Genomic DNA, 27,062 nt, shown 5'->3' on the forward strand with positions numbered 1-27,062 from the left:
TATGCTTTTTGATTGACAAATCCATAATAAGGGAAACAAATTATATAAGAGTCCTTGAGTGTTTAAGCTTTTTAAGTTTAAGTAGGAATGCTGTGCAGGGACATTTTATCATGTTTTAGTCAGGGCAAGAGGAAAACAAGAGAAGTTAAAATGGAAAATGTGATTGATCTCAGTTGACTTGTGAGGTCACTATCATATCAGTTTAAGTCAGTGTTTAGCTAGCGCTTAGGAGTCCCAACTTCCTTAGAAGTTTGCTGTAAGCAGTCGATTCACTCACCAGAAAAAAATGGCCCAACATTAAAATTTTGCTTATAATTTATAATTAAATAAATTTAAAGTTTGGTAGAACCAACACAATACTGTGAAGCAGTTGTCCTTCATTTAAAAATAAATAAATTTAAAAAATAAATTGAAAACTTAGCACAAATTTCATGGATTTTTCTTCCTTTTAGTATCTTCTTCTCATGTATTTTGAACACAAAGGGTTTTCAAGATGGGGAAAAAAGTTTAGATATTCCCAGAGACTTCCAGATAAGGAATGTCTATATTTTAAAGAGTAAACCTGAAATGCTCTTGGTAAAATTCTTAGAATTTTAGCAGTTTAAAGCCAAAAGGTAAGAAATGTTGGCTAAGAAAATCATACATGGTTTTACTAGCCTTTAGAAACTGTACTCCTTGTCATTACAAACTGATTAATATTTCCTAGTAGAGCTTTTTAAGAAGCGATGAGAGTCAAAGATGTGACATCCTCTACTCTAAAGATCACTTCTTCTTTTTCCCCTACAAATCCCTACCCCAGATTTCTCTTAGCTGCTGAGTACATTTACAGTAAAAAAAAAAAAAAAAAAAAAAATATGTAGAGTACCTTTATGGGCATTTTATTTATTTATTTTTTCTTTATGGGCATTTAAAATGGTGTCAAATGGTGTCACAGATTTTTCTATTTTTTCTTATCTTCTACTTATGTATTTTGAACACAAAGTGTTTTAACATGGAAAAATAGCATGTGAAGGTAGGTTAATTATGATTGTTTTCCTTGAGACATAATTCATAGCATTTCAATTAAAAGTTTAATTGGTATATATTGAATTCATTCTCCCAGTGATTAAAACTTTAGATATTCTGGCAGAGCAATGAAATTCTGATATTAATGCGTTATTTTTTAATATAAAATAAGTTGGTCTTAGTTACTTAACTAAAACCCTAAATGCCTAAGAATTAAATATTAAGGCTAATATTCTACCCTTTACCTACACTTCTCTGTAGCCTAGGAGACAAGTCACAGTGTCTGAAGAGAAAAAGAACTGTACAGTTTATGAGACTGAGTGGTTAAAGATTGAGTTTTCCACATCAATTCTGGGACCAAGCTGATTGTTACCCTTAGCCTGCCTTAGAAGTGATTGCAACCTAACAGAGTATCTTTTCAAATGTTTCAGTTGTTGCCTTTTAATTTCATTTTGCTCCCTAGCTGGTTTCTTCTGATTTCATGTACTTTAAATTGAATTTTCATATTCTCCTTCTCTTTTTTGTTTAAATTGTGATGTTTTAATAAGACCTTATGAGATGTCAATATCTAATTTTTTTTCCTGGTACAAAATTTAGAGCTGATTTTTGTACGGTGAATTTTCATTGCTCAGAAATAATTCAATATATGCACTTGATGTTGACAGAAATTCAGCATGTTTTCGTGAAGGTCCAGTGGAAACAGAGTTTATAAAATTTCATGATGAATTTACCTTGTAAGACATTTACATTGTCTCTCTAGCTACATTATGATAAGAAAAAAATAAAAGTAACCCCACTCCCAAACTAATTCTGTGACATCATGGCAATTTTTTTTTTAAAGCAAACACAATTTGTTTTTCACGTTGTTCTGATGTTTAATAACAGTTTGCTGTTATTTATTCTTTTTATGTGCTTTTTAATCAGATACAAATTTTAGTAGGGAAGTAAGCAAACATTCCTAAAAATGAATTATAAACAACTGTTTTAGAATACTAAAAGGATTTTTAAAACTTTCAATTCAACAAAGTTAATATTTTCCCCTAATTGAAATAATGGAAAAACATAAGTGTAGACACTTTCATGGCTTAGGGGAAATGGTCTTCAGGCCCCCAGAGTCATGTTCCTTAGCAGCCACTGTTGAGATCTGGTTCCACTACAGTCCTGCATTGTAGGCACCATTTTGTCTTCTTCAGAAGGTTCATCTAGACATTGATTACTGTTAACATGTCTCAAGGTGAGTCTCTGTAAAAGATAACCAATAATCAGTGCAACATGTTTTATCTTAAACTGCACTAGCTCATCAGATTAAATCTACTCTTTAAAATATCCTGTATGATTTTTTTTTTTTTTTTGGTATAAACATTGTGATGATGTTTGTAAAAGGAACTGTGCACAGGTGGCTCTGAGTTAATTATTATACAACTTTCATTGTTATGATTTCATCATTGTCTAATACACCTTTATTTGCAGATGGTTAAAGAAGTTGGCTGATATTTATCATGCACTGCCAAGAATTCAGACTCCTTTGCAAATAACCTAGTTGTGAATTCAGAGTTCAGTTGAAGAGTGCAAATATTAACAATCTTTTACAGAATCTTAGTTTTCTTAGGCATGTGTTATTTAGTAACCATTTGGCAAACATGAAAAGAGATGTCACTGCTGGGACTCAAAACTTGAAGAGATGTTCCCATTTCAAAATACTGTATTAGCCATAGTATCTGTGATTGTGAGACATTCATTGTAGGAGAGTAATTATCATGGCAACAAAGATCTGTCTTACTTGATAGTGTGATCATCATATTTACTGTACCTTTTTAGGGATCTTAAATACCAACATCAAATAAATATGTGATGGACATATATTTTAAAATATTATATCTATATATTTTCATAATAATATTTATTAAGAAGCATCTTCTCAGTACCCAAATGCTAAAATGTAATTCCAGTAATTTCATCATGTTAACCAGTCATTGCATCTCTTTTGAGTCCATGTTTACATTTTGACATCATATTTTTGAGCTTTTCAGATAAACATTTTAAGTACACATGGCTTTACATACATAATAATTTATGCACTGATTATATACAATATCATATACTGTTCTGCTCAGTTGGTCTAGAACCATACTATATGAAAAACTTCCCGGCCAGAAGAGGTATGTTTGAATATGGAAGGTGATTCGGAAATATATCTTGAAAAAAACATGCCGTATACTTTTGTTGCAAATTACCAAAATTAAAGGGAGACAAATACTTTTTTTTGGGAGGGGGGTGGACTCTTGATCGTCTTCGCTAGTGGTGCTGGTGGTAAACTGGTAAAGTGTCAATGCAGGAGACATAAGAGATGTGGATTCAATCCCTGCGTCAGGAAGATCCCCTTGAAGAGGGCATGGCAGCCCACTCCAGTATTCTTGTCCTGAGAATCCCATAGACAGAGGAGCCTGGTAGGCTACAGTCCATAGGGTCACATAGTCAGACACGACTGAAGCGACTTAGTACAGGCTCTTGATATTATGTTGAAAGTTGGAAGATAAAAAATGCAGGGGGTATGCGCACACAGACAAAAGTGGGAGAGAAACACTGCCTAGACAGTTACAATTTGTTTTGGATTAGGGCTACAAACACCCTGGACTGCACTGTCCTGAGAAAAGATAGAATGGAAAATAAGCTTGTGGTAAAGGATGCTTAATAGACAACAAGCAGGAAATTAAAAGAGCAAGGCTATTAGATGTGAAGAAGATTTGAAAACTTTGGCCTTTGTTGTTGCTCTTTTCAATACATGAAGGCCAGTTATACTGAAAAACAGACAAAAGAAGAAATGGCCAAAGATAGGCAAGAAGATAGCTGATTTATGCTTATAATGCCAGAAATTATGTTGTTGGTTTATGAACCAACAGCCAGATTGAAAAAAGATACGAAACAGAAACATTGTTTTTAGAAAATTCTAGTTAAAAATCAACAAAATGTTTTTCATTTTTGTTACATACCTGAGGTCCTTTGTGTATATATGTCCTTTTCCAAAAAAGCCACTTACCCTTGTATGCTTCTATTAGATCCTTTTAAAAAACATGTATATGACTTTAAGGATTAGATTGAATATGTATTGTCAACTACACATATAATGATAATTTCTAAAACATTAGTATTCTTTAAAAAATTTTTTTGAAGGAATTCATTGGTAGTCAAAAGCTACTGCTGTTAAGATAACAACCGACCAAGGAAAGTATTCTCCTTTTCAGTGTAGTGGGGTAGAAAGATCAGTCATTTTACGTAGGGTTAGATAGCCATAAATGTGAATTTCTGCTCCCCAGGTTACTAGCTATGAAGATTTGGGCAAGCTACTAAATCATTCTGAAGACTTAGATTCCTTCAGATGCTTAGTTATACTTAACTATATATGTATGTAATTATACTTACTATATATACTTACTGTATATATATATAAATGCTATTTTCCCTACTGCTTAAAATATCTGACCTGTAGTCAACTGTCTGTGATCTCCTGCCAACCTGATAAGGGTAAAATTGTTAACTATAATATGTTTAAAGGCATAGTTATGGTGAACATGACCTTTGATTGATTTACTGCATCTTCATCTGATAAACTGCATTATAATACCTGACAGGAAGCCAAGTAGTGGACTTTTCTAAGTGCAAAGTGTACTTTTGCATATTCCCTTGGGTTTTGGGCAGCTGTCAGAGATACTGTCTCCTTTGAGGCATAGGCTATTACACCAGGGTTTCCACAACCGCTTGATGTGACTCGCATGGCCTTGCTCAGGGCTATCACCTGTGGAGAAGCTTGCTCTCATAAGAGTATATAAACTGCTGTGGAACTTTTGCAGAGTCTGAGAGAAGCAAGTTGTGGTTTCTGCCCTTGTATTCTGTAAGTTGACTTGTAAGATTAAATAGTTAAATCTGAGAAGACCACTTGATGGGCATTGCACTTTCCAATGTTTCTTTGAAAACAAATGAAGATGATAAATGCAAATTGTCTTATATACAAGTTCTCTTTGTGCAAAAAGTCCAGACTTTGCCAGCTTTCCAGTGCATGTTTGGAATGCCCTTGTCTCAAGTGTAAGCCTAATCTAAACAACACCCCTCCTTTCTCCTCCTCTCCTCCCCATGCTTCCATTTCCAATCTTGTCACAAGTATTCCAAGCTCAATTGTGTCTTCTTCTATCAACCTTTTATTATTAATCTGAACCAGACCAACTAACTCCCTGACTTCCTGTGTGTTCGCATAGGGAAGAATTGGACAATATGATAGGTTTTATTTATAGTACAATAATCCCCTTAAAATCAAGAACCAGGACAGGTACATATTTGTACTCTTTACAAGAATGCCATACCAGTTTTTTGACTTGAACTGAATAATGGTTTATATTATTGCCTACTGTGAAGATATTCACAATCACACAAGTCAGAAATGGAAGTACAGTTCTTAAAAGCTTTTATTATTATATCACTTAAGTAACCACAGAAAGTGCTTAATTTACTTCATAAAGTTTTTGAAAATTAGTCTTCAATAATGCATTTAAGTTTCCAGTTAAAATAGTAAACTTTAGAAAGGATATGTTATATTTTCACACAATGTAACTGAATAAAAATTAACAAAATTTAGTAATTTCATCCTTCTAAAAATAATTTTTGGCTATGTTTTTTTATTTTTTATTTTTTCAGCTGTAATACAAAAATCTCTTGTCATATAGACATGGGTATGAGTTAGCCTAAAAAGAGCTTATATGCCATTTTGTAATTCCATCATTTATGCTTATGTATATTTAAAATATGGAAAAAACTGGAAATACCTATTGATAATGAGCAAATACCACTTAATATATGCAGCCTCCAAAGTAATGAGCACCTAAAGATGAAAAATAGCTCCATGGAGAAATAACACATACAAATTTTTAAAACACATTTTAAAGAAGTAAGTTCAGATTTCATTACACAGCATAACAAAAACACTAAAATTTTATAAAGTCTGCAATACAAACCTCCAAAATTATTTGAGAAAGTAATCAGTAGAATTCTTAAAAATATTTCTAAAAATTTCCATTCTTGTATAGTTTCTTAGAAGCCATTTTTGCAAAGGGCTATCATTACATATTTCCACAGCGGGCTGTTGGGAGCCATCAGCTACTTTGCTTACTGAGAGACAGGACTGGGTGATTATGTGAAGAAGAGTGTGGGTCTGTTTGACAAAGAAAATAATGAATAATGACAAAATCAAGTACAAAGGCAGTAATAAATCAGTCATTCTCAGCAATATACGATTTCTACTGGGTAAGCACGGAAGGCACATATCACACTAATTTCATTCATGGAACTTTGAGCCACATCCCTTCAGTAGGAGTAACTGAAGATAAGACTGAGAATATGGAGAAGAGCCTGAGATCAAATGGTGAAACATTTGAGACAAAAGTTAAATTTGGATAGAAAACGTTACATGCTTAGTGTTCATCCCAGCAATAAAATGCTCTTAGCATTAAATGAGTTATTTTTCTCTAGGTACTTCAGACAAAACCTTAACCAGAGGAAATTCGAAATCTGAAATAATCCTTTTGAGATAAGTTATTTTTCATTTTAAAAAACACATAAGACATTTAGTGCTTTCATTTGTTTGAAAAAAACAAGTATTTTTTTCTTAGTATTCTGTATAGAAGAGATACCAATTGTTAATATTTTTTTCTAGTAATTTTAATCACTTTTATGTAATTGAGCTCATCTAGTTAAATAGGCCTCACTTTATATTATGGGCATTATTTTTAAAGTTAAATATTATAAAAACCTAAAAAATAATTTCTACAAAGGAGACTTGCCAAAAATCATTTAACTCTCCCATTGGGGATATGCAGTTTGGAGCTACTAGGAGGAATGCCGGGATAAACATCTCTGAACATCTCTTTCCACGTGTATCTCGTTTCTTTACAGAGTATTCTTAGAAGTGAAATCCCAAGATCAAAAGGTATGAACATTTTAATATGCATTAGCAAAATAAAAAAATCTATTAAACATCTATAATAATTATTTTGTAATAGCAGCTTTATTGTGCTTACTATATGTCAGAATACTGTATTTGTGTCAGTTTCGCTGCATCTGCATTAGTACTGTGTGTTTCCACTATAAATATTTCTTGACATATGGAAAGGATAAAGAATGATATGGACAAAAAACACATGTGAAATGACTTTTTATAGTTATTTAGTGGTTTTTCATATTTATTTAAAATAACTTCTTTTTCATCTTCATTGGTTAGTTTCTATTTTTCCTATGCTCTTTATACAGGACCGTGGATATGTTCATATTAGGTATACATTTTTTCTTTTAAATACTCCTTTTAAGCATACCAGCCCTTGTCATATTTATTACAAATGCCTCTGACAACTTTAGGAAACTGTCATATTAACTCAGTTTTAAAGGCAATATGACATACAGGCTGACAAGCAGCATACTGCCAAATATCATTTTGAATGGCATGATTTAAAATATTGACTAGAACAGGGAAATATGAACCCTAAGCTAGTATTGTTTTTTGTTTATAATACAGTATTACTTAATTATTCTCTACCAAAGTATGGAACATTATTTCCTAGGATTTACAAAATTTCAATCATACTATTTTAAAATACATAAGAAAAGTAATAATTCCTGTCTTTAAACATAACTTTTCTATCTAAGACAAGGTGTGTCATGGGGTATTTCCAACTGTACCCCTTTAAAGATACAATTAGAGCTGGAAGCCAATTGGAAACAGGCTAGGGAAACAATTTTGGGACAAAATATGAATCATAAAATTAGGTAATACCTTTGTACCTTTGGATTAAAAAGCACTAAGTAAAAAATTTAATATTTTAATGCACAAATAGAAATGACTGCATGGTTGATTGAAAAACCAACCATACAGGTCTCAGTTTAAAAGATGCCATACTAAAAGTTTGAAATGAAATTAATTATTGCTGTATATAATGATAAAATAAGAGTAAACTTGGACTATTATATTTAGTAGCAAAAGCAATAGGATTTCCCCTATTGATCAAGTACAGAATAATGATTATTTAAATATTAATATAGTAAAGTTCTTATTCAAAATGTTAAGTATGATCTCCCAATAAGGTGATCTGTGCACTTGTTAGAATAGAATATGAGTATTAAATAAGTCTGTAAGTGTATTTAGTAAGCAAAAACTAAAAACAATACTAAACTACTGAAATTCCTATTCACTAATTATTTCTAATAATACATAAATCACAGCTACGGGTCAGTAGAACTATGGAAATTTAATACTTGTCTCATATACAGAGCCTTCAAAAAGTAAATCAAGCCACTATTTTTATTAGGAATGCTACTCAGGGAATTGCCTGCGTTGGCAACTATAGATGACTTACCTGGAAATTATATTCCCATTTACCTGCTTTCTGATAAAGATAAATAAAAGAGGAGTTGTTAAAAATCTAAATATAAGCTTCTGTGATTTGAGTAAATATCATCCCACATATTTAACCTACTAAAGAAAATTGCTGATATTGTGACTCTGGGAAACATTTGATACAGATGGATATCAAATTCACAACAAGTATTTTCTCATTCAATTTGCTCTGTCGCATGAGACACAAGACTTATTTTTAGCATCATATTTTGTTCCCTTTTTTCCTTTGTTGCACAGTGTTTGTGGAACATAAGTGTTCTGTTCTAAAATTAGATTCTCACACTGTATGTAGCAGCCTGGATGTTCAAAAAGAAATGTTACTATGTGCACTTATTGCAGTAAAATGTACATTTCAAATGGAGTGGCACAGTTGCCACGAAATAGGATAATATAACAAAACCTGAATAAGAGAATGGATGGGTGACAGACCTCTATAACAGTAATCTTAAAAATATTTCAGGGAGATGAAATTTCGTCTTTTTTCTTTTAACTTTGTGGCAGTGGGCTTTTATTACACCAAAGTGTTCAAGTAATGTATTCAAGAGTTCTGGACCAGGTGGGGATCTTTCAGTTGCGCTTGATGATGCTTCGGTTGCCCCCAAAATGAACACATCTGGCCAGGTATAAAGTGGTACTGAATTAATTTCATGGTTGTGCTGTTTAAGAAATATTTAGTTAAGAAAGTGGGAGACTCCATATTTCAAATCAAAATTTGCCAAAGATATGTATTTATTACCAACATTTGCTTTAGTTTCATTCAAATAAAACATGAAATGATTAGATATGAATATATTATGAATATGTATGGCTAAAATTTGTAAACAATTAGACCATATTGACATAGTAGTGTTATGACTTACCATTTATCTAAACAGACAATATTTACTGCAGTACATCTTTCCCATTATTTAGGAAAGAAGGAATTCTGTGTGAATACAATTTGGTACCAAAATAATTGATAATATTTACCTATTTCTTTCATTTGTAATACTGTACAGTTAGCTTATCAGATCCAGACATGCTGGGACCTGGGACCCTTTGCTGCAGTGCTTGCACCTGGACAAACATTTCCGAGCTACAGATTAAGGAGCTAAAAATAGAACTGCAAACATGCGCAGTTGGAGTAAATTATGAACAAAAAGATACAAAAAGACCAAAAAACAGGGAGCAAAGGCGGGGTATTATGCCCTGCATAATTATGCCCTGCCCCCTGCATAATACCATCAAAGGGGTGGGCAAAACACCTAAGCCACCCCTCTAGCCTGACCCTTGGACACACCCCTATCTTCATCTCATGTAAAGATCCCCCCACCAGAGAGTGAGAAAGAAAAACAGTTACTTGTTTTCACTCTCTTCTGTGACCTCCTGGGGGATGGGGTGAGCTTTTTCCTTACATGGGGTAAGGGTAAGGGTGTGCTTTTGTTCCTGGCTGTTCAGAGGTGGCTGTTGGGTTTGTGGTCTATAATTTGCCCCAGCTATGAATGCATGCAATTGTTTCTAGTCTCTTACAGTTTCTTTGTAATTTGTAGCTGGAGGGGACATTTGTCTAGGTGCAGGCATTATTACACCACTGCAGCAAAGGGTCTCAGGTCCCAGGCTGTGTCAAGAACATCAGTCAGGAAGCAGTGTAGTGTAGTGGAAAGATTGCTGAATTTAGTGCCAGAAACTTGGGCTGTACACATTTAGGTAAGGAATTTAAACCACACTAAGCTTTGTTTTATTGATGTGAAAAATACAAATAATAATATCTTATAGGACTATTATAAGAATTGCGTGAGACAAAACTTTTCTTCTCTATCTTTCCCCCCAGTCACTTAAGAAGTAAACAAACCAAAGCAGCTGGATACACTCAATGTTTTGAGGCTTTATGATGCTGTTTCAGTTTTTCTCTGTATATCTGACCAGTTCCACCTGTGACTTGCTTTTATAAGATTGAAATGACTATGGAAGATAAGGTGATGGAATAGTTCATTGTTCACACTGAGATTCACAGTTGTGCTGATAACTAGCTTTCTTTGATTACTTAGCTCTGCTATGCTTAGTCGCTCAGTCATGTCTGACTCTTTGTGACCCCATGGACCGTAGCCCTCCAGGCTCCTCTGTTCATGGAGATTCTCCAGGCAAGAATACTGGAGTGGGTTCCCATGCACTCCTCCAGGGGATCTTCTCAACCCAGGGATTGAACCTAGGTCTCCAGCGTTGCTGGCTGATTCTTTACCATCTGAGCCACCAGGGAAGCCCTCTGATGACTTTATTAGGACCTAAATCTGCTGGTGGTATAATTTCTCTGCTTTAGCTTTCTTCTGATAAATGCTAGAAGGAGAGAACTTTAAGGTATATTTCAACTCTATAATCATGAACTCCATCAAACTTTATTCTGCTTTGAAAGTGCACCACCTCATAGGTTTGTCAAGGAATAAATTTGCCCATCATAGCCATTTATAAAGACTTAGAGAAATAGCAAGGGCATTTAACCACTTTCCACTGGTTGAAAGCCTTGTCATTTTCTAAAATGTATTTATTTATTGTTTTTCCTATTTTTGCAATATTTTTCAGTAGTGCCTATAAAAAGACTAAGAAAGATAACCAGATGTTTGGCAACTGTCTAGACTTTTCCTTCTCAAACTCTTTAACATCTCTGTAAATGACTTGGGGATTTTGTTAAAATATAGGTTCTGATGTAGTGTGTTTAGAGTGATCTCTCACATACCTAATTTCTAACAAGTTCCCAGGTGATGTTACTAGTCCTGGAATTACACTTTTACACTTTGGCTAGCAATGGTTGAGACTATTTTGTAGACTAAAGTGATCATAAACCTAAAACTGAAAAGGTAATTATAAAAATTAAATATTGTATTTCAGTTTCATTTACAGAAATCATCTGTTTTTGCAGACTATACACAAATAAAATCAGTGATTTCTTTCAGTTGAAATTCCAAAAAGGCAGTGCATTATTTCTGTCAGTCAATTCATCAGTTCAGTCGCTCAGTTGTGTCCGACTCCTTGTGACCCCATGAACCGCAGCACTCCAGGCCTCCCTGTCCATCACCAACTCCCAGAGTCCACCCAAACCATGTCCATCGAGTCCGTGATGCCATCAAGCCATCTCATCCTCTGTCATACCTTTCTCCTCCTGCCCTCAATCTTTCCCTTTTCAAATGAGTCACTTCTTTGCATCAGGTGGCCAAAGTATGAGTTTCAGCTTCAACAGCAGTCCTTCCAGTGAACACCCAGGACTGATCTCCTTTAGGATGGACTGGTTGGATCTCCTTTCAGTACAAGGGACTCTCAAGAGTCTTCTCTAACACCACAGTTTAAAAGCATCAATTCTTCAGTGCTCAGCTTTCTTTATAGTCCCACTCTCAGATCCATACATGATCACTGGAAAAACCATAGCCTTGACTAGACGGACCTTTTTTTGACAAAGTGATGTCTCTGCTTTTTAATATGCTGTCTAGGTTGGTCATAATTTTCCTTCCGAGGAGTGTCTTTTAATTTCATGGCTGCAATCATCATCTGCAGTGATTTTGGAGCCCAGAAAAGTAAAGTCAGCCACTGTTTCCACTGTTTCCCCATCTATTTGCCATGAAGTGATGGGACCGGATGCCATGATCTTAGTTTTCTGAATGTTGAGCTCTAAGCCAACTTTTTCACTCTCCTCTTTCACTTTCATCAAGAGGCTTTTTAGTTCTTCTTCACTTTCTGCCATAAGGGTGGTGTCATCTGCATATCTGAGGTTATTGATATTTCTCCCAGCAATCTTGATTCCAGCTGTGCTTCTTCCAGCCAAGCGTTTCTCATGTTGTACTCTACATATAAGTTAAATAAGCAGGGTGACAATATAAACCTTTGATGTACTCCTTTTCCTATTTGGAACCAGTCTGTTGTTCCATGTCCAGTTCTAACTGTTGCTTCTTGACCTGCATACAGGTTCCTCAAGAGGCTGGTCAGATGGTCTGATATTCCCATCTCTTTCAGAGTTTTCCACAGTTTATTGTGATCCACACAGTCAAAGGCTTTGGCATAGTATAAAGCAGAAATAGATGTTTTTCTGGAACTCTCTTGCTTTTTTGATGACCCACCAGATGTTGACAATTTGATCTCTGGTTCCTCTGCCTTTTCTAAAACCAGCTTGAACATCTGGAAGTTCACAGTTCACGTATTGCTGAAGTCTGACTTGGAGAATTTGAGCATTACTTTACTAGCGTGTGAGATGAGTGCAATTGTGCAGCAGTTTAAGCATTCTTTGGTATTGCCTTTCTTTGGGATTGGAATGAAAAATGACCTTTTCCAGTCCTGTGGCCACTGCTGAGTTTTCCAAATTTGCTGACATATTGAGTGCAGCACTTTCACAGCATCATCTTTCAGGATTTGAAATAGCTCAACTGGAATTCCATCACCTCCACAAGCTTTGTTGGTAGTGATACTTCCTACGGCCCACTTGACTTCACATTCCAGGATGTCTGGCTCTAGGTAAGTGTGAGTGATCACACCATCGTGATTATCTAGGCCGTGAAGATCTTTTTTGTACAATTCTTTTGTATATTCTTGCCACCTCTTCTTAATATCTCTGCTTCTGTTAGGTCTATACCATTTCTGTCCTTTATTGAGCCCGTCTTTGCTTGAAATGTTCCCTTGGTATCTCTCATTTCCTTTTTTTTATTTATTTTATTTTTTCATTTTCTTGAAGAGATCTCTAGTCTTTACCATTCTATTGTTTTCCTCTATTTCTTTGCATCGATCACTGAGGAATGCTTTCTTATTTCTCCTTGCTGTTCTTTGGAACTCTGCATTCCAATGGGTATATCTTTCCTTTTCTCCTTTGCTTTTTGTTTCTCTTCTTTTCACAGCTATTTGTAAGGCCTCCTCAGACAGCCATTTTGCTTTTTTGCATTTCTTTTTCCTGGGGATGGTCTTGATTCCTGTTTCCTGTACAATGTCATGATCCTCCCATAATTCATCAGGCACTCTGTCTATCAGATCTATTCCCTTGAATCTATTTCTCACTTCCACTGTATAGTCATAAGAGATTTCATTTAGGTCATAACTGAATGGTCTAGTGGTTTTCCCCACTTTCTTCCATTTAAGTCTGAATTTGGCAATAAGGAGTTCATGATCTGAGCCACAGTCAGCTCCCAGTCTTGTTTTTGCTGACTGTATAGAGCAAAAACATCTCCATCTTTTACTGCAAAGAATATAATCAATCTGATTTCAGTGTTGACCATTGGTGATGGCCATGTGTAGGGTCTTCTCTTGTGTTTTTAGAAGAGGGTGTTTGCTATGACCAGTGTGTTCTCTTGGCAGAACTCTATTAGCCTTTGTCCTGCTTCATTCTGTACTCCAAGGCCAAATTTGCCTGTTACTTCAGGTGTTTCTTGACTTCCTACTTTTGCACTCCAGTCCCCTATAATGAAAACGATATCTCTTTTGGGTGTTAGTTCTAGAAGGTCTTGTAGTTATCCATAGAACCATTCAACTTCAGCTTCTTCAGCATTACTGGTCCGGGCATAGGCTTGGATTACCATGATACTGAATGGTTTGCCTTGGAAACGAACAGAGATCATTCTGTCGTTTTTGAGATTGCATCCAAGTCCTCCATTTCAGACTCTTTTGTTGACTATCATGGCTACTCCATTTCTTCTAAGGGATTCCTGCCCACAGTAGCAGATATAATGGTCATTTGAGTTAAATTCACCCATTCCAGTCCATCTTAGTTCGCTGATTCCTAGAATGTCGACATTCACTCTTGCCACCTCCTGTTTGACTACTCCCAATTTGCCTTGATTCATAGACCTGACATTCCAGGTTCCTATGAAATATTGCTCTTTACAGCATCGACCTTGCTTCTATCACTATCCCATCCACAACTGGGTGATGTTTTTCCTTTTGCTCCATCCCTTCATTCTTTCTGGAGTTATTTCTCCACTGATATCCAGTAGCATATTGGGCACCTACTGACCTGGGGAGTTCATCTTTCAGTGTCCTATCTTTTTGCCTTTTCATCCTATCATGGGGTTCTTTAGGCAAGAATACTGCAGTGGTTTGCTGTTGTTCCCTTCTCTAGTGGACCACATTATTTCTATAATTATTCTATTTTCATGTGTCTTCTCTACATTATGATTTCTACATTTTTTTAACTTGGCAAAAGAATTTGTATTATTTAAAATCTTAGTTTTAGACAAGTTCAACATCATAATTTTGAAAACTAACAGTAAATTAAGCTATGAATATGATTATTAAGATGAATGAATTATATTTCAGAATACTTATGGCATATTATAAGCTTGATCATGTGTCTTTCCTATTACAGTGCTATAAAATACTACAGTAGAATAAGTACTAGTTATCCAAAATAGTAAATTTACAAGAAAACTATGTATTAGCTGAAGCTACCTAATTTTTTTTTTTTTTTAACCTTTCCTTCAGAATCCCTAAATGCCTCAATAATCTTGCTACTGGCTGATAAAAATATAAACAAGTATACACATATATAAACAATAGTTATTTCAAATATGAAGGAATTTGAATTATGACTTTAGAAGCTTTGTCACTCAAATATTATACAAAGTTTAAAGATTTGAAATGTGGTATTGTGAAATTCTTTACTTATTCATCTTACAAAAAATATATACATTCATTTCCCCCTTAATAAATGCTAGAAATTTGTTTTTTAGCACAAACCCCATAAAATCTAGTTTCCTAGTGTAAACTAAAAAACAACAAAACAACAAAAGGTTTTATTTTAAAACTTACAGCATTTTTCCCTTATTTGTACTTTTATCTGTATTTTTCCTTATTGGAGAGGTAAGAGGCTCAGGTTCCAGAACTGCCACGTGTATTACGGGGGAGATGCCATCCATCCTCACCCAATCTTAAAGGTTGGTGATGGATGGTAACAGTTGAAGAGAAAAACTTGGTGGTCAGACAGAGAAGATGAATAACGTATTAGGAAGACAAAAGAATCCAAATGGAACACACTTGTGAAATATAGGACAAATTCAAGGTGTCTGTCTTTAATAATGTCCCAGAAGAAAAATATTTGATGTCTAAGGAGATTGATAATTTTGTATAAATTTAGAGCCTAATATCAAACCTACATAACTGGTTTCAAATCACATTAGAATTCAGTGTTTTCCTGGTATTCCACTTAAGAAACTACAACATCTTGCAAATTATATTGTCATTCAAAAAGTGTTTAAAAAGAAGACCTTGTTAAAATAACAATACCAACGACCCTGTAGTTTGCTTTTTAAAATGTCACTCCTGCAGAGTAGTACAGTCTTGCATAGAACACTGCACTTGTGAAATTCATTCACCTCTGTTGTATTATTTATCTTGTAAGAATAAAATTTACTCATCTTTAAATAAGTCACCAACCATTTAATGATGTGGGAAATGTAGCACAGATAACCCATTCATTTTGCTCAGCAAAGAGAACTGGAAGAAACGCAGCTTTTTCCATTCCAGCTTCCTTACGCAGAGGGAAATATTTCTTTTTTATTAGCTCCATCTGATGGTTGATCTGGTTTTTACACACTGCCTGGCTATAAATTCCCAACAGTAATTTTATTGTTTTCTGTCCCTCTCTTCTATTATAAAAATGTACTATATTGTAAAGATACTCCTTAGCTGAGAATGTACATAAGTAATTCATTGAATTCTGCAAATATTTACTAATATAAAGAATATTCATGCTAATCTTGTAGCTTTTTACTTTTTCCTTTAAGTTGAGAAGCATAAATATCACAGATTATAGTAGTATAAAAGTTAACATTTGAAAATATTACTAATATTGTCCTGTATGCCCATCTTCATAGAGGACATGCAAACCTCTTAGCGGGGCATGGCCCGTCCATTACCTAATTTATGTTGAGCATGTTTTTGGTGCTAACAAATTTTAAGCACATAAAAATGGCTATTTTCCTCATTCATATTTTATACTAATGGCGTAGTTTCGTAAAAACCTATTTGTAAAAACCTAACATTCCATCTTAATGTTTTCAGCTGTGAGCCTGAGTGCTTGAAAGTGCAATTCTTTCAATGCAGAGAAAGTTAGCTTGAAGGATCAGTATTTGAAATACATGACTGAATCTAGCATTAAATAAGAAGTTAAGAAAATACTATACCTCAGCATCATACTCCCATAACTGATTTCCTCTCATATGGTGGCATTTTAACATGATTACAGGTCCATTGAGTCTAGAAACATCTAAGCACAAGTCATCGGTTCGGATTTCTTTGTCAGCAGTATAAGAAAATACCTGCAAATATAAAAGGCAGCTAATAAAGTAATATCTTCTTTTAAACAATGTTGCAGTATAGCAGATTTATCTGTGGAAGCTTTCATATCATATAAACTTGTGTTTTCAAACGAGTCTGCTGTGTGATCTTGAGAAAGCTAGTTCATCTCTGTGTTCTTTTCCTCAAAATGCAAAATAGGTACCATGTCATGTGCTTTTTAAGGTTTTTATGAACTCTCAGTTTAACAGACTAAATTATTATTGTTATTTTTGTAATTCTAACTTGTTTTATTTTTTTCTTTCATTTTTGTAAAATTGAATGTTGATTTACAATGTGTTAATCTCAGGTGCACAGCACAGTGACATGTGTGTGTGTCTGTGTTCTTTCCCGTCGTAAGTTACGACATATTGAGTGTTATTCCCTGGGTTATGCAGTAGGTCTGTGTTATCTCTTTTGTATATAGTAGTGTGTATGTTAACCCAGACTCCTAATTTATCCCTCCCCACCCCATCCCTTTCGTCTTTGTTAACTAGAAGTTTGTTTTCTATGTCTGTGAGTCTGTTTTTATTTTGGTCATTTGTATCATGTTTTAGATTCCACATATAAGTGATATATGTTAATTGTTTGGCTTCCTTTGTGGCTCAGCTGGTAAGAATCTGCCTGCAATTCTTATGCAGGAGACCTGGATTCGATTCCTGGGTTGGGAAGATCCCCTGGAGGAAGGAAAGGCTACCCACTCCAGTATTCTGGCCTGGAGAATTCCATGGACTGTGTATAGTCCATGGGGTCACAAAGAGTCAGATACGACCAAGTGACTTTCACTGTTGTCTGACTTCACCTAGTATGATGATCTCTAGGTCCATCCATGTTGCTGCAAGTGACATTATTTCATTCTTTTTTAAGGCTGAGTAATATTTCTCTGTATATATTCATATACTGCATCCTCTTTATTCATTCCTCTGTCAATGGACATTTAGGCTGCTTCCAAGTCTTGGCTCTTGTAAATAGTGCTGCAGTGATCATTGGGGTGCATGTGTCTTTTCCAGCTTGAGTTTTCATCTTTTCTGGATATGTGTCCAGGAGTGGGACTGCTGGATCATGTGATAGCTCTACTTTTAGGTTTTAAAGGAATTTCCATACTGTTCTCCATAGTGGTAGTATCCATTTACATTCCCGTCAACAGTGTATGAGGGTTCCTTTTTCTCCACCCTCTCTCCAGCACTTACTTTTCAAAACCTTTTCAAGTTTTTGATGATGGGCCATTCTGACTACTGTAAGGTGATATACCTCATTGTAGTTTTGATTTGCATTTGTCTCATGATTATGTTGAGCATCTTTTCATGTGCTCTTTGGCCATGTCAATGTCTTCTTTGGAGAAATGTCTATTTAGATCTTCTACCCGTTTTTGATTGGATTGTTTCTTTTTTTTATATTGAGCTATAAGAACTATTTACATATTTTAGAAATCTCTTGTTGGTCTCATCGTATGCAAATATTTTTCTCCCAGTCTGTAGGTTGTCTTTTTGTTTTATGATTTCCTTTGATGTGCAAAAGTTTTTAAGTTTAACTAGGTCCCATTTGTTTATGGATTCGAAAAGGTATTGCTGTGATTTATGTGCTCTGCCTACGTTTTCCTCTAGAGTTTTATAGTAACTCGTTTTATATTTCAGTGTTTAATCCATTTTGAGTTTAATTTTGTGTGTGGTGCTAGACAGTGTTAACTATACCTTATTAGTTGTTGGCATTTGTTTTCCTGCACTGCATTTGCCTTATAAAGCTCATACAACAGACTCAATAAAGTAAAGTTTGTAAACTACATGGAGCTCCATTAAGGGCAGTTCTTGTTCCCACTACCATATGACCAGTTCCCTAAGTCTAGAGACAATGATGTTTTTTCATCAATTTCCTTTCCATAACACAAGTACATCACATATATGTATGTGTTTAGTCGCCAAGTCATGTCCAACTTTACGTGACCCCACATCACATACATTTCCCTGTATATCACACACATTTTATTAAGTATTGTCAGTGGATTTCTGAAGGTTGTAGAATTAACTCTAGTGATTTCTGTAAAGGCAGGGTCTGTGTTTGTTTCTCATGTGGTTTTGGCTGGGCTTGACTATAATTCTTCTCAAAGTATCTAAGAAATGTCAAGGCAGATGGTAGACTCATTGTTAGCTAATTGAAACTGATACTATAATGTATATTATTTTGTTCCTAGTGTGAACTATTATAACATTGATTATTAAAGTTTCATGAGGGTTATTAAGTACATGATTACAAAAATTTTCTTCTGTTATGATAAGCATGCTTCAGTATTCTGTGGGTATTTATTTATTTTTTGCAAAGAGGAAGTGTGAGGAGGAAGTTCATTTCAAGGTCTTTTAATTTCCCAAAGCCGTGTGATGAATCTGAGGAAGTCAGCTCTACAGATCACTGATAAACTGAATCCTAGTCTGTAAGTTGACTAAGTCTTGAAATGGTTACCTCTACAGAACTGCTACTCAGGGCTTCTAGGAAAGTCACAAGTACTGATAAGAGGAAGATGCAAAGTCAGTGATGGAACCCAAGTACCCTCTTAAATAAGCCAACGTCTTAAAAGGAAAATTTTCACAAAGGTTATACGTTCTGTTTAACAATATAAAAACTTGGGACATATATACAGTTCATTTACTTGAACAATATAAATTATATTGTAGATTTTATGTATTCAGAAAAAAATTTCCTGTCTTTGAAGTGTCATGTATATGTGTATATTTTTTAATGTTTATCCTTTTCATGGGAAAATGAGTAAAAGAACAAATGAAACATGCATGAGAGAAGTATTTTTATCTTTCCCAAATATGATTAGTATTTTCACTATAGATACACATTTAATTAAATAAGTGAGTCTGGTAGTAGACATTTCTAGAGGGTAATTTCTAGAGAAATATCTTTTGCCCACTACAGGATTATTTCAATGCAAAGGATAATTTTCCACTTTGAAGCTGCTTTATTTTAGTTGTATACAGATGGTAATGTAAATGGAAACACCAAAGCATCCATATTCACCATGAATTTTGCATAATGAGCATAATCACAGCCTGAGGAACAATTCTCCTCGGGTGTCTCATGATAGTTTGGAAATTTTATTGAAAGTTCTAGAGAGAAATCTGCAAAACAGTCTTTGTTCCTCGATTCTAATTCTGATTCATTTGGGTCAGTTAATAGATATGTAACTTACATTACAATTAAGAAATATATCTGTAGGAATACTATCTGGCCCTGTATAATAAATTATTTTTCTTTGGACTTTGCAATTGAAAAAATAATTAACTGATGTATGTACTCGCCACTGCAATTGCTGGCAAACACTCCCAAGTTAGAAACAGCAAGGAATGATTCTCCCTTACAGGTTTCAGAAAGAATATGATGCCCCTTCTGGCACCTTGATTTCAGATTTCCAGCCTTGAACACTGTAAATCAATGAATTTTTGTTGTTTAAGCCATCTAGTTTGTGATGGTTTGCTGTAGCAATTTGAGGAAGCTGATACAGTTCCTTTTCTTCCTAATGCTGGTGGAAGTCTTTAAAAGTAATGGGATTAGTTTTCCAAATTGTCATTACAAATTTTGGGTAGGAAAGTTAGACATTAGGTTTCAAATATATTGTATCTTGATGTCTAGTTTTAAAATTCTAATATCCAGTTATACTTTCAAAAAGCATGAGAGCATTTTCATAATCATTTTTCTACTTAAATATTATCTTTGTAAAGTGGTTCTTTACTGTGACTAGATGATTTTCTTGCTTTTATGTATACTTTATTGAGGTTAGATAGATTTCTGTCTTTGAATTGATACACTCATATGAGTTTAGAAATAACTCCCAACATATTAAAGATGATAGCAAAGTCCATTCTCAATTCCTTTTAATCTTACTATTTTTCCAGAAAAGGTAAACTTTTTTGTTATATCACACATGCATGCAGTTTGTTCTGGATTGTTCTTTTTGGAAAGTATGATCAAAGGCATTTTGTGATTCTTCAAATATCTAAAATTATAACAACATTTAAACATTTTTTTAAGGATTGTGTAAGAATTGCCTAAAACAGTCTGTAGTAAATTAGTTTTAGTTCACACAATGGAAAGAATGTCTATATATATATTATAATTATATCTTGCCTAAAACCCTAATGTTGTATAGCTACTTCTTTCAAACTACTCATTTATTTATCCCTTTGAAAGACTGCAAATAGCATAAGCAGCCTTTCACAAAACGTTGGGGAGCATTCCAAGTTGCAAAACAAGGATATTGTGTTCTGTGATATTGGGACCTGGACCACTTCTTCAGCAAGAGGTTTGGGGACTAAACGCCCTCTGCTGGCTCTGTCTTGACATAGGGTTTCTTTCCGTTAATCCTTAGGTAAAGAAACATTTGGCCAAAAAATATGTGTTTATCAAAAGGCTCACATGTGTATTTGATTCAGATTTATTAAATATACTGGTTGTGATTTCCCTAGATTTAGTTTTGAATTTATAAATACTTTTCCTGATGAGTTGCTCAGGACAACATTTATTATAAAAGTTCACAGTTTAAAGAGAGTCTGTCACACTATGCTAACTGCTTCACTTTCTGTATGAAGAAACTGAGGTCCAATAAAGAGCTCCCCTGGTAGCTCAGCTGGTAAAGAATCCATCTGTAGTGCAGAAGATCATGGCTCGATTCCTGGGTCGGGAAGATCACCTGGAGAAGGCATAGGCTACCCACTCCAGTATTCTTGGACTTCCCTAGTGGCTCAGTCAGTAAAGAATCTGCCTGAAATGCAGGAGACCTAAGTTTGATCCCTGGGTTGGGAAGATCCCCTGGAGGAGGGCATGGCAACTGACTCCAGTGTTCTTTGGAGAATCCCCATGGACAGAGGAGCCTGGTGGGCTGTACTCCATGGGGTTGCAAAGAGTTGAACACAACTGAGTGACTGAACACACACACACACACACACACACACACACACACACACACACACACACACACACACACACACACACACACACACACACACACACACACACACACTCTCACACACTCAATAAAGTTACAGGGTTTGCACAATTTGCCAAAGCTTCTTGGTGGCACAGGTCTCTCTGGACCCTAGGCTTATTGCTGCTACTCTTTTCACTTGACTATACTGCCCTTTACATACCAATTTTAGAGCTTTGGGGCCTCTGGGAATCTATTTAGGTATTTGAAAGACAATTTGAGGAATCTGTTAACAGCCATCCAGAAGGGCAAATTATAAGAAAGTAAACATAGTTTTTTCCCCCTCCTCATTCTGTAAAAATGTAGCCCGGGAAATAACAAAAGAAAATTGTTTAGCAATAAAAATTCGACATTTAGCAGTCTGTGTGTGTTTCAGATTTTTTGATGTAATCCATTTTAAAGTCCTTATTGAATTTGCTACATTATTGACTCTGTTGTTTTGATTTTTTTTTTTTTTTTTTTTTTTTGGCTGTGAGGCATGTGGGATCTTAGCTTCCCAGCCAGGATCGAATCACATCTGCAGTGTAAGGCAGAGCACTGGACTGTCTGGGAAGTCCCTAGCAGTGTGGTTTATTTTTTAACATGTTCTCTCTTACTGAATGTCACATCTTCCTGATACTAGCATGGAGAATGCATAGGTGGAATTGAATTTATCAATGGAGATGCCAAGCAAAGAGGCTTTTGCTTTCAGGTGAAAGATTTTTTCTTTCAGACTCTGTTTCAGATTCTTTTATAGCCTGTTAGCTCAGTGATTTGTGTAGAGGAGGTTAAGGAGATGTAGGTAGCTTCTAGCTGTGTACTCTTATCTTACATACCTACATGGTATCTGTGGTCTTTTACAGTTTTAATGCTCTAAAAGACTGTTGTTAAAAACATGAGGTGGGTGTGTTATCTCAGGTTCAGTATTACCGGTCTCTCCTCAATATCACTTCTGAAGGCTTAACTCTTTCCCCTTTGAGTTCAATATAACTGTATATAACAATTTGGTAGTTGCTTATTTGTGCTCAGCAAGTCACCTCATTCTTCCATTCCTGACCTGATGTGTGCTGATTGTATTATGAGGCTATCCAATAATTAGGCTTTCCACTTTTCCAGGAAAAAACTACCCCCTTAAAATCTTAGTACGTTCTTTACTTTCTTAATGTAGCGGGGCAGCCTAACACCGTGAGCTTTGGAAAATGACCAAGACCTGAGTTTGACCTTCCTCCATATTCTTCATGAAAATTAGACATACCAAGGGAACATTTCATGCAAAGATGGACACAATAAAGGACAGAGACGATATGAACTGAACAGAAGCAGATGATATTAAGAAGAGGTGGTAAGAATACACAGAAGAACTATACAAAAAATATCTTAATGACCCAGATAACCACAATGTGTGGTCACTCATCTAGAGCTAGACATCCAGGAATGCAAAGTCACGTGGGCCTTAGAGAGCATTACTACAGAGAAAGCTAGTGGAGGTGAGGGAATTCCAGCTGAGCTATTTCAAACCCTAAAAGATGATGCTATTAAAGTGTTGCACTCAACGTACGAGCAAATTTGGAAGACTCAGCAGTGGCCACAGGACTAGAAAAGGTCAGTTTTCATTCCAGTGCAAAGAAGGGCAATGCCAAAGAATGTTCAAACTACCGCACAATTGTACTCATTTCACATGCCAGACAAATAATGCTAAAAATCCTTCAAGCTACACATCAACAGTATGTGAACCAAAAACTTCCAGATTTATAAGATGGATTTAGAAAAGGTGGCGGAACCAGAGATCAAATTGCCAACATCCGTTGGATCATAGAAAAAGCAAGAGAATTCCAGAAAAATACCTATATCTGTTTCACTGACTACTCTGTTGACTTTGACTGTGTGGATCACAACAAACTGTGGAAAATTCTTAAAGAGATGGAAATACCAGACCACCTTAGCTGCCTCCTGAGAAACCTGTAGCTGGTCAAAAAGCAACAGTTAGAACCGGACAGGGAACAACAGACTGGTTCCAAATTGAGAAAGGAGTACATCAAGATTGTATATTGTCAGCTGGCTTATTTAACTTACATGCAGTGTACATCATGCAAAATCTTAGCTTCCTTATCTGGGAAAGGGGATAAAAAAGGGATATTCCTTGGGCTTTTTCAGAGGTTGAGTGAAGTAATTTATCTAAACTCTAAATACAGTACTAAACCCAAGTGATATCTCAGTATTAGTTATTATCTGTGCAAAATCCAGGCGTATTATCTACATTTGATTACATTTGTCCCATCTTTATTTTTTAAACCTTGCTTTCCCAATAGTAATACTAGAGATATATTTTGAATACCTGTGGAAACAATTCTAAGAGAAGAGTATGTGTCCAGTAATTACTTGCTAAATAAATGAAAGCAATTTGTCTTTAGAGTTCTCTAGTCCACTCTGTGGAAAACAGAGCAAGAGATTAAGGTAATATAATAAGCAGAATGCACAAATACAATAAGAAAATGTGACTGATGTTTCTGTTTTCTTTCTACTTCATTGTTTCCTGGTGTTAAAGTTTATGTATGTTTAATACTTTACTCTGCCTTGAAGGGTTTTAAAGGACAGCTACAATCAGGATTCTACGCTCAAATATTATCCAAATATTTACTCATATTCTATTATTGTAATATTGAGTATAAATTGCAAATTTAAGCCTAAGAGGAATCCTTCCAAAAGATACCTCAATAGATAATACTTGAAGTGCAGATACTGTTTTCTATGTGACTATGGTTGATTCTTGTCCCATGGTGTACATGCCCTGTATAACACCCTTTCCTTAAATGTCAGTGAGACTGTGATTATGATAGGAAAGTCACTTCATAATTACATAAGACGTTGTCTTTGCAGCCTGACAAAGATGAGATCTCAGACCTCTAACTTCAAGGAACTCAAATCTGCCAGTTATCAGGAATCTTGGAAGAGGAACTGGAGCCTCCAGTAAGATCACTGCTCTGGTCAACACCTTCAGTTCAGTCCTATGAGACCCTCAGCAGAGAACCCAGCCATGCTGCACCTGAATTTCTATCCTGTGGCACTGTGAGGTAATACTTCTGTGTTGTTGTAATCCACTTAATTTGTAGTAATTTGTTATGCTACAATAGAATAGGAAGAGAGTGACCATCAGGGTAAAGGAGATACTTGAAAAAAGTAAATTACTACCACCATGAGGAACACTTTTCTCCTGTGCTATGTCTGTATTATTTATTCATTCAGTAATTCATCCATCTATTTATTCAACTAATACTTTTGAGAATGTTAAAGGTTTCAGGCTTTATCTGAATCATACAGGCCTTTCATGAAACTTTGAATTTGATATACAGACATACAAGTGAGAGCCAAGATTTCTTTAAGAGTTTCCTCCACTGTCCCTACCTACTTGAACTCTGTTCTTCATGTTCTCATTGTATTTTCTGTAACAAATTAGCTGTCTCTTGATGATACTCTTTCCTGTGTTCTCCCCCATTGAATTATTCCTTAAATTTTTTTTTCCCTGAAGAACTAGCTTTCACGTATATAAATTGCAAAGTAAGTAAAGTGAATTCTTGGATGGGATATTCTTCAGTTATAGGCAGTTTAATACATACTTTGCTTTATGAGGGCTTCCCTGATAGCTCAGATGGTAAAAGAATCCACCTGCAATGCAGCAGACCCCAGTTTGATTCCTGGGTTGGGAAGATCTGCTGGAGAAGGGATAGGCTACCCACTTCAGTATTCTTGGGCTTCCCTTGTGGCTCAGCTAGTAAAGAATCTTCCTGCAATGTGGGATACCTGGGTTCGATTCCTGGGTTGGAAAGATCCCCTGGAGAAGGGAAAGGCTACCCACTCCAGTATTCTGGCCTAGAGAATTCCATGGACTGTTTAGTCCATGGGTTCACAAAGAATCAGACACAACTGAGCGATTTTCACTTCACTTTGCTTTTATGACTGTATCACTAGTTGGAACGGTGGAGCATCAAGATAGCTAGTCTTTGAGGCTCTTACTCATTTATGCCTGTGAATGTAAATAAACATAACAATAATATGTCATTCACATGACACACACACACACAGATTATATATTCATTTTAGTATTTGTTTTATTAGCCCCAAATTAATGATAAGGGATTTTATGATACCATCTATGAATACATTTTTACTGATTTCAAGGCCTTTTCACATACACTGTGTTATTTAGATACTTCCTATAACTCTGGTGTGTGGCATATAATTAGAGAAAAATTATTGAGTGTATTAAAATGTCTCAAAAGGCAAATTATAATGTCCTTAAGATAGCACAAAGATAATTTTATTGTGTATCTGTTATAACTGCTTCTTAGCCGCACAGGTAAAACTACCTTTAGTTTAAATTAGACATAATTAAAAAAAAAAACAAAACACCTCCATATTATTACCAGAACATTTGCACTGAATCAAATAATACTGAATTTTTCTAGGTGGTTTTAAGCTTAAAGAAATCCTATTTATGACAGTTCATCGTTGCTACCAACTAAGATCAGTTTGGCTAAACTAAGATGTAGTTTGGCTTCCTCCAGAAGTTGATGTTGAACAAGGATTCAAGTGCAAGTAATTTACTATGTAGATGATCCCAAGAAATATCAGTTGGAATGCAGGGAAGGCAAAGCAGCCAATAAAGGGTACATTACAAATTATTTACACTATAAGTAGCTGGAACTTAATCCTATTGGGAAATTCTGGCAACCAGATAAAACAAGCCTCAGATTCAGTTCCCTGTGACAGTGAAGAAGCTGAGATAATTATACCACCTGCCCTCCGCTTTTGCCTGAGGTGTACTTGCAGGGAGTAGAGCTGATTAATTCCCCAGGTGTGACAAGGTGGGCAGAGCAGCCTCTGGCAGAGAAAACTATCAGGCAGGGGGACAGATTCTGGCCTTTTGAGTGTCAACCTAGAAGCAGGTGGAAGGAGAGAAAGCAGACATTTCAGGATAACCTGCCATGTATGTGGCAAGATAGCCGTTATTTTAAATATTAGTATATTAAGTGAGATATGGGCTTCTACTTGGCGCACTTGTAAAGAATCTGCCTTCCAGTGCAGAAGACTCAGCCTCGATCCCTGGTCAGGAAGATCCCGTGGAGTAGGAAATGGCAACCCACTCCGTTACTCTTGCCTGGAAAATTCCACGGACAGAGAGCTTGGTGGGCTATAGTCCATGGGATAGCAAAGAGTATGACACGACTGAGCGACCAAGCATAAAGACACATAAATATGATATAGCACATATTATAAATTATGTTTCTTTAATAACTTTTCAGGGTTAGTATAATTTCACTTTTTCAAATAAGGAATATGAGGTTTGAAAAGGTTAGGTAAATTCCAAGTCATTCAGTTTGCAAGTGG

At 35.4% G+C, this 27,062-nt stretch overlaps 1 protein-coding gene across 1 annotated transcript in view; it reads right to left on the reverse strand.

Moving 5' to 3' along the window:
* Positions 1 to 2,206: 2,206 nt before the first annotated feature.
* Positions 2,207 to 27,062, reverse strand: part of GALNT13 (polypeptide N-acetylgalactosaminyltransferase 13) — a 557,108-nt gene continuing 532,252 nt past the window's right edge. Inside the window, exons 11-14 of the mRNA XM_061135076.1 lie at positions 16,567 to 16,701; positions 8,400 to 8,429; positions 6,009 to 6,205; positions 2,207 to 2,247 (exon numbers count right to left, since the gene is read on the reverse strand). Coding sequence (XP_060991059.1) covers positions 6,017 to 6,205; positions 8,400 to 8,429; positions 16,567 to 16,701 — 354 coding nt within the window. The 3' untranslated portion in view covers positions 2,207 to 2,247; positions 6,009 to 6,016. The remainder of the gene's footprint in view (positions 2,248 to 6,008; positions 6,206 to 8,399; positions 8,430 to 16,566; positions 16,702 to 27,062) is intronic.

Source organism: Dama dama, chromosome 33 (assembly GCF_033118175.1).
Source record: "Dama dama isolate Ldn47 chromosome 33, ASM3311817v1, whole genome shotgun sequence".
NCBI lineage: Eukaryota > Metazoa > Chordata > Mammalia > Artiodactyla > Cervidae > Dama > Dama dama.